Source organism: Stegastes partitus, unplaced genomic scaffold (assembly GCF_000690725.1).
Source record: "Stegastes partitus isolate 25-593 unplaced genomic scaffold, Stegastes_partitus-1.0.2 Scaffold1743, whole genome shotgun sequence".
NCBI classification, from domain to species: domain Eukaryota; kingdom Metazoa; phylum Chordata; class Actinopteri; family Pomacentridae; genus Stegastes; species Stegastes partitus.
In genome coordinates, this window is record NW_007579474.1 from 100,497 (window position 1) to 113,021 (window position 12,525).

Sequence of the window (12,525 nt, forward strand, 5' to 3'; positions counted from 1 at the left end):
CAATGAGTGAGTGAACAGTGTCTGCTCTGACCCTTCGTATCTTCTCTGTCTGGGATTTTCTTCTCGATAGTTTCTGTATTTTAGTGTCCTACAATAACTGACATGCGTTTTGTTTTATGAAAATTTGGGATTACTTCCCTTATTTAGATTAATGCAATTTTATCACAATGTCCTGAAAATGAATGCTCTGAACCACAGATGAGAAGTTCATTCAGGTTTAATCAGGTGTTGTGGCTATACATCTCCAGTTCATTCTGAATACATTATCATCATCAGATCAATAGCAGCAGGGGCATTTCCGTGTTATTGTTTTTATTCCATCTATTGTTATATATCATCTCTGCTTCTGATGCGAATTAATACAATTAATTACAAACAAAACAGCAATGTTCTACTAGTATTTACAGTTGTACAAAAACTACCACACCCCATCACAGTGTCTCTACTGGGGACAGACAAGAAGTATCCTATGAAACCCAAAATAATCCAATATGTCAGTTGCTTTACTTTAAAAACTAATTATTTACATACGTAACTTTACAAATAAAGTTATAGGCAGTGTCCTGAGAATATTATGTGCAAACAGATGGATGTCCTTGTCAAAACAAAGCATTGAAAAACAAAAGCGTGACGGGGCTTATAACGGCATTTTAAGAGTTTTAAGCCTGCTTGATCTCCTGTTTCACATTGTATATGCAACAGTTCACAGTTTTCTTGTTGTTCACAGCCAGTGAAGAGTGGAAACGTATGAATCACCACAACTCTCTAAGTAAAAATTGCCCATGTTCATGTAATAATTCACTCATATGGTAGAGGAGGAGGTTAGGTCATCTCAGCTTGTTTTCAGGAGTACTGAGTGTTGGAGATTTTCTTCCACAGTAACGTCTTCAAGTTGTTAAGGACTAGTGAGTGGTGAACTTCCATTTGACTAGCCAAACCGCTGAGTGTCACACAGGTGCGCAGCTGCTTTTCCAGATCCCCGCGGAGGTCTGAAGGTGCTCCAAAAAGCAGAAAATCCTGCAACAGCACACACACTTTTGCCAGATTGGGCTGCACAACCTCAGTATTGCACTGCTTCACCAGCCGATCACACGTGGCCGTGCAGTCCCGGCCGTAGGTGCAGTCTGCGTTGGTCTCACACCGCCGTCCCTTGAGAAACCCCCGCACGACGGCCTCCGACGCCACGCTGCGCAGGTTGGCCATCTTGCAGTCGTACTTTGCATTGTAGCCCACGTGGTGAGGATTGGCGTCGCATATCAGGAAACTCCCGTAAGATCCGTGGAAAACCTCCTCCACGAACTCCAGCAGGCCGATGGTGATGCGAGCCCTGCGGGGCCAGGCTGGGGCCAGCCAGTGGTTCAGGCTGGAGCTCAAGGCCTCCGGGACGAGAGCCTGCAGGTAATGAGGCACCTGCAGCCTGTAGAGGGAGCTGTGGCCCACGCGTTCCGTCACATACAGGTCTCCACAGAAGCCCAGCAGCTTGGGAGTGTGCTCTTTCTCCTGCAGCGCCACCATCAGGAGGAACTCGTTGATCTGGAGCAGAGCCCAGATAGACTTGGCCTCCGCTAGAGACACTTTGCCATCCTGGTTGACGTCAGCCAGAGTAATGACTCTGTCCACTAAGGTGTTCAAGGAGGGCTGCTCGCCGAGGTTGGCCTGCAGGAAGAAGACATTCACATTACATCTCTACAGTCAAGCTAATTTTAACACACAATTAAACACAATTTCCGAATATGTGTGTGTTCAGTTTTTAATTATATAGTAATAGTTGTTCCAAACCTTGAGGAAACTGTGCAGCATCTCTTTAAATTCATCCATAGAGGTCCCACGAGTGGGTTTGTCAAATAAAGTCATCTCCTGTCGCAGCACAGAGTCTGGAGCTCCATCAATTTTCACCAGATCCTCAATGCCGCACTTGATCACAACAGGCCTCTCCTTCCATAACCCGATGTACACCTGCAAATATAAACATATGACAATAGAGACGTTAAAGGCCTGTTTTTTTTGTTTTGTTTTGTTTATACATATGTTACACCTTAATATTAAGTTGAAACGGAGCTGTTAACAGTCAACATGTTAGTTTTTTACAACCATTTCCCTGCTGCAAATGCACTTCTTAAAACTACTTTCAGATGGCAAAAAAACAAATCCAGTATTTTTACTGCATTTGTAGCTATTTAACACACTGAATGTTGGATAAACCCCATTCTTGTTCTGTGGGAAAAAAGGCAGTAAATTGATAAGGCCCTCATTTTTTTTTTGACAGCTTCCCAGAATTAAATAAAAGTGTAATGTTGAAATGAGGTTTTAGAGTCACATGCTGATCTAGTTGTGCCGTACTTGGGCAAAATACTTTTCCAGATGCTTCATGGTAAGATGTTTGGAAGTGTTCCTTTTCATTCAAAGGTTCCTTTGTGTGCATGAGTTTATTTTACCTGATGTGTAGAGGAGGTGGACATGCAGCGCTGCAGGGTCAGACTTCTCTGATCACACAATGCCTTACAGGACGAGCCCGATATTATGCCCCTCCTGTAGTGATCGCACTGCAAAAACAAACAAGAAATGAGCTGCATTAACTGCAGGAAACAGGAAGATCCTCCAAGTGCTTCATCCTCTTGCAAAGCTGAATCCAATACGTATACATCAGGTATTTTAAGCTGTCTGTATATTTACACCTCCAAGGTCCGGTTACATTCACTCAAGCCTTTTGCAGAGATTGTTTGCTGAAAGGCAATATGGAGACATTGTGCTCCATCCTCTGTTTCTGCCTCCACTTCCTCAGTTGACTGAGACACATTTCTAACATCACATTTTATTCCACATCTCCTGTTCTGCCCCTGACCTTCAGCATTTTAGTTTTAGATTGTTAATGACAGTGTAAGATTACAATCTGGTGCATCTTGATACATTTTAAAGTTTCGACACAGGACATCATTTAAATTCACCACAATCGTTTATTAAAAAAATATATACATACAGTAATAATTATAGCAGTGGTATGCTGTGAGGGCCAGCAAGGCCTTCTCTGCTGGCCTAAACTCTGTCAGAATCCCTGATTTACGTTGTAATATTTTCCCATGAATCTTTCAACTTTATTCCCAGTAGTCTATTCTCTTCATTTCATAGCGTGTCTCTGGGCTGTGGTGCTTCCAGCAGTCTATGCTTATATCAGAGCTATAATCCAATCATATTTCAGCCATCATGTGTTGCCAGGGTCGCAGAAATCTGCCCTGAGGCCTTCAGAATCAAAAGTGTAGCTTAAAAAGCATTGCAATGAAACTGCTGCTTTAACCAATCAGATTGAGAGTTGGTGGTCCCAGGGCCAGCTAGCTGGCCTACGATGAAGTCAGCACTATCACGTCCTCTGATTGGATGGTCAGAGATCTTAGCCAAAGCTACAGTTTCTATAGCCGTGGCATCATAATGAAGATGTCAACAGGTGGTTTGGTTCAGGCAGGATGCCACTGAAGGCCTCGGAGTAAAATGCACGGCCCGCCACTGAATTATAGGTTGGTGGGTACTCACAAGAAAAATCTGGAATACACACGCTCGAGAGAGGACAACTGTACTACCTCCATATACCTCAAGGATGAATTCTACACAAAAATGTCAGTGTATGTGCATCGGAGGTCAAGTGAGAAACTGTCGGGCCCACAGGGGGCGATTGTAAAAGTTTGTGCAAAACTGCCTCTGTGTGTGTGAGATAGCACAGACATCACCTCCTTCCTGAGTCACAAGATGTAGACTCTAAACTGATCCATCTGCTGTTTGACTCTGTTCACCCAGTTCAGCTCATTAGATTATCACCGGTGTGTAGGAAATTCTCTAGTTGGTGCTCTAGCAGCTGGTATGGAGAGGGAACTCGGGTGGCGGGAGGGCAGTGACATGTCAGCTATCACACACTCACACTGATGGACTGAGAGGACCGGGGAGATGAGCAGGTTTACTGAGTATGAAAACCGCTTGGACGAAACATGAGTAACACAGCAGCCAAAGGGATTTGCTGTCCGCAGAGCAACATGCACTGACTAACCACACAATAAAAACCACACTCCTGCCGCCAGAACAGCTCTGACCCATTGGAGGATGGAAACGAGCCAAGACCTAGGGCTCTTGGTCGTGTTACTCAAGTTTTTAGAGTGAAGTGGGGCAAATTGTCCTGCTGGAGGAATCGGATGCTGTTACCATGGGTGTGGTGTGATTGGTCCATAACAATGTTAACATGGGCAGTACGAGGTGTGACAGAAAAGTTCCAGGACTGGTGTCACAAAGGAAATATATCAAACCCAAACTACAAACTAGGGGGTTTCCCCTTCAGACNTGGTGTCACAAAGGAAATATATCAAACCCAAACTACAAACTAGGGGGTTTCCCCTTCAGACAATGACTCAGCATGTCTACAAAGAGATCCTGCAGAGTTTGCTTCATTCAGTGCTCCAGAAGAGGTGAGAGTTGTGGCAGGACAAGTCGTGGCTGCTTCACCATGACAACGTGCCTGCTCACAATGCCCTGAGCATCCCACAGTTCCTGGCTGAGAAGAACATCGCCGTGCTGGAGCAACCTCCCTACTCACCCCACATGGCTCTGTGGGATTTGTTCCTCTTCCCCAAGCTCAAAGTGTCATCAAGGGAACCCATTTTGAAGACCTGGACGACATCAAGATGGCTGTGACGACGAAGCTGCGGAGGATCCTGGAAGAATCCTTTCAGCAGTTCGTAACTTTAGCCTCAATGTGAAAACATATCATGAAATGTATACGTGTATAATAAGATATTATCATGACACATTATATTCCGCAAAGTAGACTTACTCATGAACGTTCACATTTAATTTCACTGTCTAACAAAGTGACCACTGAGTATATAGTGTACCATGAATCTTAAATGCAACTATTCAGATGGGTCTTAATTCTCATCCATCCGTTGTCTATACACCATTTTATCCTCACTAGGGTCGTGGGGGACTGGAGTCTATCCCAGCTGACTTAGGGTGAAGGCAGGGGACACCCTGGACAGGTCACCAGTCTATCACAGGGCTACACTGAGAGACAGACAACCAAGCACACTCACGCCCATGGACAATTTAGAACCACCAATTAACCTCAACATGTTTTTGGATTGTGTGGGAGAACCTGGAGAGAACCCACATTACACGGGGAGAACATGCAAACTCCATGCAGAAAGATTCCGGTTCCCCCACCGGGACGCGAACCGGCAACCTTCTTGCAGTGCTAACCAACTGCGCCACCCTGCAGCCCCCTATCGTACCTACTTTTTAAAAAAAAATTCTCCCCAATTTTTGTAAAATAATCAAAGAAATTAAACTTTTTATGATTCTAATTTAGAATATTTTAACTTTGGTATACTGCACAAAATACATTTTCAAGTTCTCGCTACTTCTAACTATGATTATGCTGCTGTCATAGAAGTGCAGGACTTTGTACTTGCTGTGAGTTCATTTTTCACTGCAGTATAAATTGAAAAAAAAAACAAAAAACACCCAGAAACTGCTTTAGGTCCAGAGGGATAAACAGTTTAATGTATTCAGTTAAGATTAATGAGTCATCAGCCTGCTGCCACTGAGAATGCTTATTTTAGTTATTATTATTATTTTTAAGAATTATGCATGTTTAAGGAAGTAAGTTGTTCACTGAGGGACATGACACTTATTCTCACAGTAAGACAAAAAATGACGACTACCACCCTCATGTCTGTATGGTCAATATAAGGCAGCCAGTTAGCAGAGAGGCTGGAAAAAAAAGAGAAACTAGATCACCTGACCCTGTCTGAAGGCAGCAAAACCTTCCTACTGTGCCTCCGAAGCTCACTATTTGAAACGTTTTCTAAAAGCAAACATAAAGGTTTAACAGAGGTTGTGTGTGATGGTGGAGTGTCTCAGGTGGCAGGAGAGCAGCTCAGACAGGAGAGTGTGTGAGTGTAAATGGATGGAAAAGAGGCAAAAAAAATAGCTTTGTAAACCTCTGAGGTAAAAAGGTGCTATTTAAGTGCTGTCAATTTACCGCTTCCTAGAGTCTTGTCATCATCGGGAAGTTGCCAAGCAACCAGCAGAGACTCCAGAAAGTCTCCTAATGTAACCTAAGCTAACGGAGGCTGGCTGGAACTTCATAATCACCTTACTGACACGAGAGCGGCATAAATGACTTGGATGTCTTGATGGATGAGGAATCGGCTTCACCGCTGCGTTCCCATAATACCACTGTCCTCACTCATGGAGGTGGTATTCCTGGTTTATCTTGGACGCAGTATGAAAATGACTTAGATTAAATGTGCTCTCTTTAAAGCTAGAAAAACAGCACGGATCATGACTCTGCCCTGCTCTGTGTGCAGTTTACCAGATTTCTCCTGACGCTCCCTCCGGCATCGTGCCTCCTCTCGCAGTCACATTCATGACATGTCGAGTGCAGACCAAAAATCTTAGTGCAAGCCACGAGAATCCTGCCTCTTCGACTCAAACGCTAATCTGTCAGGGTATAAACACACTGTAGTTGTTTGCTATAACGACATCACATCATTGTGTTTTAATTAATTACTGCTCCGTCCCACAGCGTGTCATTAAATGTCAATGCCTGACCTCTTCTCAGACAGTTCTGGCAACAGCTGGGCACAGCAGGACGGTAACAGAGCTGCAGGGTTACAGTTCCATCTGCATCCGGAGCTATACGATGCAGGTCAACCCCAACAACCCCAAACTGTGTCTCCTCTTCCTCAAAAGACAGTCCTCCTGATCAGCTGTACGGCAGTATTTCCATTAAATTGGAAAGATTTCCCATTATTTAAGCGTCGAAGCGCTGCAGCAGTTGGATCATTGTTGTCTTGTTCTGTGGAGCCTCTGTTCTAAACCTCTGCGGTGGTTTCAAATCAGCTCCCATCGCAGTCAAAAATGGAAATCAGATGGTGGACTTAATAAATTATGAAGCACACAGTATGGCACTGAATGTTCTTTTTACTGGTTCAAAACAGATTCATTACGTATTGATCTGTGTGTGTACAACTGCTGTTTTCATCTCTGAATTCATCCTTCTTCTGTAGACTCGTTGTGTAGGACTTCAAAAAAAAAAATCTGATTGCAATTCAACCTACATCAAATGAGACTACAATTGATGTTGCTGATTGATGTTGTTTTTTTTCTCTCTCTGCAACTTAACAACATTTTGACGATATCACATGCTACCTACTTCATGTCTATTTGGGCCTCCACTAGATTTACCCTGTAATGCACTTATTGATTTTCATACAACTGAAAGACAATACTCACAATGATCATTTGGCAAACATGCCCTCGGCAGAGCTCGGAGTACGAGGCGTACTGCATGTAGAGGATCCAGCTGACGATGAGGATGCCCAGCCATGCCAGCAGGAGGTACTTCACCTTAATGGCTGGGAGACGACTCTTTGTAGGATGGGGGAGGAAGACAGAACATACTATAAGCCAAGATGAAATTGGCACAGAGCAGTGAATAAGCTGTTGGAAACCAAGAACATTGACGGTGGAAAAACGTACTTAGATCCTAAACATTAATGCAAAAATACTCACAAGAAGTCCTGCTTTAAAACTCTCCTGAAAGTACAAAGGCTATCAGCTAAATATACCAAAAGTCTCAAAATGAAAAGCATTTGTGCTGCAAAATAAGGTTCCTGTGACTGATACAATACAATTCTTGTAAATTAATCGTAGCAACTGAATTTGTTTGAGTCCCTTGAAGACGTTTCACCTCTCATCCAAGAGGCTTCATCAGTTCTGACTGACTAGTTGGGAGTTCCAGATACTTATATCCTTAACACCTTGGTTTCAATTGGGGGTTTGTTGCTCCTCCCCCTCGTTACGTGGGTCGTTAGTGCTCCCCCTGCCACAATAGGGTTCGTTAACTCAGGTGTTAAGGATATAATTATCTGGAACTCCCAACTAGTCAGTCAGAACTGATGAAGCCTCTTGGATGAGAGGTGAAACGTCTTCAAGGAACTCAAACAAATTCAGTTGCTAAATTACTCTGAGAATAACCATGACCTGGATGGCTGAGAATCTTCACAGACATGATACATTACATTATTAGACTGTGGAAGCTGTGAGCTGCTTTTGTTCTCTATTAGTATTGATAGTGTAGTTGTTGGTTCCCAACAATGAGGTCAAGCCCAGTGTCCATGAGATAATTAATGAAATAGAAAAAAAGAAAAAGCAAAATTTTGAGGCGCAACACTGAAGAAGAATATACCTGCAGCATGAGATTTTTGAAAAATTAAATTCTATCTATTCTTTTTAAAAGGGGAACATGGCATCTACACAAAAGAACAGACATCATGACAGCACACGCTATATTGGCAATGATAATGAGCGGATGCAGAGTGGGGTCATGGACCAGAGATCAAGTCAATAACGAATCACACGTCTGCATACGGTTAATGAGGTTGTTGGTGACGCTTGTGGAGTGCTGTTCCACGCTTACTGAATTGTTGGTGGACATTTGGGGGGACAGGTTGGAACAGTTTCTTTGATGAGCAGCCCACGGCTCGTTCTCGTCTTTCACTTGTCATCTGTCACATTGTGTCATTTGAACAAAGCTGCATTTTAATGTGGACGTTAACAGTCACTAGCGTTCTGGTCACACTGTCTGATAAAAAAGTGTAAAGTCACACTTGAGAAGGGTGGGGATGAACTCAGCGGTCGAGAATGTGTCACCAGTTGAACAGCTTAACAAGTTTTTGTTTAGTGTTTGTGCACAGTTGGTTAAAGCTAACTCTTTGTTAAGTCATTTTTGTCAGATAGTAGAAACGCTGACAGTCATGGCTGATGTTAAACATGGTTTAAATATTCTTTTTTCCCACCTCCTGGGTCCCTACATTTATTGTTCTGCAATATTTTCATGGATAAGCCCTGCACTTGTTTTTTTTTTTTTTTTTTTAGAAAAATAATGAGCAGAAAAAAAAGGAAAATCTGTGTTCAAGACCGCAGAACCACTCATTGAATAAGGCTTTTCTCTAACTCCGAGGACTATTTGCACGATGCATTCAAAGTAAATGAACCCATTAGAGGGGAAACTTCTTTGGTAGATTTTCATCACTGAAATGTGACAAACCCTAAGTGGACACTGACATTTTTTAAGGGGTCATAAGCAAATAAAAAAGGAGAAATACTGGTTTGACATACATTGTATTTTACTTTTAAAGGCGTGTTATTTCTTAACAGTAACTATCAACTACAGCTAATAAATACATGAAGCTGAGTGACATTTAGTCTACCAAACTCCTCTTTGAACATTATTGGACTAAGAAGTTAAAATACCAAAAACAGCATGATTACAAAAAAGTCTTGAGTTCATAATTTCCCGACATAAAAGAAAACATGCACACCAAAATATAAAAAGTAAAGTAGAAAAAATTGAAAGTAGTCATTTTGCAGAATGTTGTTTTCAATAGTGTTCATAACAGTCTACACTGCAAAAAAATAAAAAAAATAAAAAAAATCCATTAACAAAAATATTCTAGCTTTCAAAAACTGTAAAAACTGTTAAAATAACAGAAAATACTTGTGAAATAATCAGATTTTTAATCTGATTTAAATACAGTAGAACAGTGTAATTTTATGGTCAAATATTATAAAGTACAAATTACTATTTATAAAAATGATTTCTCAGTTAAAAAAAAAATTTTAAAATAAAAAAATCCTATAAAAAGACGTTCAAAATCTAGCAGCAAGGATCCCAATATAAACTTTAAATTAAAAAGAAGTAAATAACAGCAACTATCAATAAACAGTAAAACATACGACATATATAGAAAACAGATATTTGTGGTTTTTGGCTGTGTTTTATTCAGTTGGTTTTTTTTTGACAGTTATGTAAATGATACTTTTGTCTGTGATTTCACTGGATATTATCTGGAAGTTAACATAACAGGAAAAATCTGTAAAAATAATAATATTAATAAAATTCTCCATCCTTGATATACATTTTTTTTCCTTTCAAATAATAGCAAACATCAGTAAAACAAAGAAAAACAACTAATTTTAATTTATGAAAGTACAGACTTTTGATGTAAATGTACTTTTATTTTAGGGTTAATGTTTTTCTCAGATTTGACTGATTATTGTCTGTCATTCAACAAAACAGAGAAAAATACATAAAATAACAGTCAATTGTTCAAGAATTTCTTTTTTTTTTTTACACAGTGTCTAGCATGTACCCAGAAGGACAATGTTGATTATGTAGGTGTTGAGTTAACTGGAACAATTTTACATTTTTCTCTCTCTCTGTTCTTTCTTCCATTGCACCATAACCGTGTTTGGTGAAGCTGTACCTGAGGAAAAGCAACGAGTTACTTTCTGCACTGAGACCCGCATAAATGAAAGCACAGCGACTCACTTGACCTTAAGATGACAAGAAGATAGTTGTTGCTCTGCAGGCACTGCTTTTGTTTTTTTTCCCCCTTTTTTTGAAATCGCGACATTTTGTGGTGCAGAAGCGTCTCTGGTGAACCCACACGCATCCTGGTGCCTCTTGGAGAAGCCCAGCAGCTGTGCACACCTACCTGCAGGCCTTTGGACAGAGGGCAGAACAGCATCAAATGGACCAGTCTCCGCAGAGCCCTGGGCATCATGAGCGACTCTGTGGAGGCAGCGGAGCGAGAAAGCAGAGATCCCTGTCTGATCACATCCTCACAGCAGCCCCCGCCATGCGTCGCGACAAACACCACGGCTAGGCGCAGGAGAAACGCATGTTTTCGCAGCCTGTCATTTATGATACAGCACCAGAATCCGTGTCCTTATCCGGGGTTTTCAATGAAAAAACATCTTCAAGTGCACGTCCTTGAAATTGAGAAATTTCAGCTCCATATGGGCCAAAAATAACCCCCAAACAAAAACCCTTCGCTCCGGCTCAGCATCCAAGCTCGTCCAGCATCACCAACAAGTCCGATTAAAGCCTCTCCATTGAGCCTCTTTGCTTGTGAAAGTGGACGTAATTGTGGCACAGAAATAGCCCGTGTGTCGACCGACGTGAACACAAGCTCCGTTTCCCAGCGACTCGCTGCTGCGCTTCTTTAAAGGGACGGATCAGCTGCGAGCTGGCTTTTTTTTTTTTTTTTTGTCCGCCGACGTAAAAGCAAAACAGTGCGCTTCCTGTCCTTCTGCATCACAAAGCCCGTGGCTTCAGAGCGCGTTTATTCCTCAGCAGCTGCTAGAAACATCCTCAGAGTTCAGATGATGATGATCAGGAGGCAGAAGTGGAACAGTACAGTTCAGAATTCAGAATACATCTTCATCTGAGCTGCAGTCAACACACACACATTGACAAATCACTGCTTTTACACTGTGTTAACGGTGTTTTGTTTTTTCATTTATACTGTTATGTTACAGATTGTTCCTAGTTGGTTATAGACAATTACCAGAAAATCAAAGATAAAACGTATTAATTTACACTCCAACAGTAAAAAACAACAACAAAAAAGCACATCAAAACTGTAAATAATCCAAAATCTGTATTTACATAAATGGTAATTTGTTCTTTAAAAAAATGTGGCAATAAAAAGCAATATTCATCAAAAATGAATCCATGAAAGAAAAGGCTAATAAAAGTAGAAATAAAAAAGACAAAAAAATAAATGTAAAATATATATATATCTATATATACAAATAATATATTTTTTTATTATTTTATTTGTCTTTGTATTTCTACTTTTATTATCCTTTTCTTTCATGGATTCATTTTTGATGAATATTGCTTTTTATTGCCACATTATTTTTTCTATTTTATTTGTTCTTTTTATTTCCACTTTTATTTTATTATTCTTGTCTTGATTTATTTTTTTAATTTGGCACTCTCACGACTCCATAATTTGCTGTAATTTGAAAGAAACATCATGTATATTAAGGATTAAAAAATGGTAATTTTTAAAAATGTTTTGTTAAATTACAGGTAGCATCTAATAAAATTATAAAAAAGTATTCATTTATACGTTGTTTAAAAAAAAAAGCCCAAGTTGGACATGTTTGCATTAAAAATCTGTATTTTTATAAATACTATTTAGTATTTTGTTTGCCCATTAAAATACATAAAAAAATAAAAATAAATCAGCAAAAATCTAAGTTATACAGATATTTGCTGTAATTTGAAAAGAAAGTCATGCATATTAAGGATTTAAAATGGTAAATGATTGAATGATTGTTTAATGTTTTGTTAAATTACAGGTGTTATCTATTAAAATAAAAATAATTAATTTACATGTTCATTGTTTAAAAAAAAAAAAAAAAAAAAAAACAGGACCAAGCTGTAAATTATGCTTACATGACAAATCTGTATTTATTTATTTATTTTTTACAAAGAATACTTTTTTAAAATTATTTTTTAAAGGTTTGCCCATAAAATCATTTGTTTTGCTATATTTAAATCAGCTAAAAATACAATTATTTTACTGATATTTGCTGTGATTTTCTCTTTTTTTTTCTTGTCCGGAGCTCCTTTAAATTGTGTGGTCAGAGAAAAACATCGACTGTTTGCACGTCACTGTGGAAGCA

The 12,525-nt window shown here is 40.0% G+C and overlaps 1 protein-coding gene across 1 annotated transcript; it reads right to left on the minus strand.

Annotated features, from left to right (window-relative positions):
* Nucleotides 1–201: 201 nt before the first annotated feature.
* On the minus strand, nucleotides 202–10,887 carry dipk1b (divergent protein kinase domain 1B). Its single transcript, XM_008301982.1, has 5 exons — nucleotides 10,542–10,887; nucleotides 7,276–7,410; nucleotides 2,436–2,543; nucleotides 1,780–1,956; nucleotides 202–1,656 (listed from the first exon to the last, which is right to left on the minus strand). The coding sequence occupies exons 1-5, from the start codon at nucleotides 10,608–10,610 to the stop codon at nucleotides 844–846; spliced, it is 1,302 nt and encodes a 433-aa protein (XP_008300204.1). The 5' UTR covers nucleotides 10,611–10,887; the 3' UTR covers nucleotides 202–843.
* Nucleotides 10,888–12,525: the final 1,638 nt, after the last annotated feature.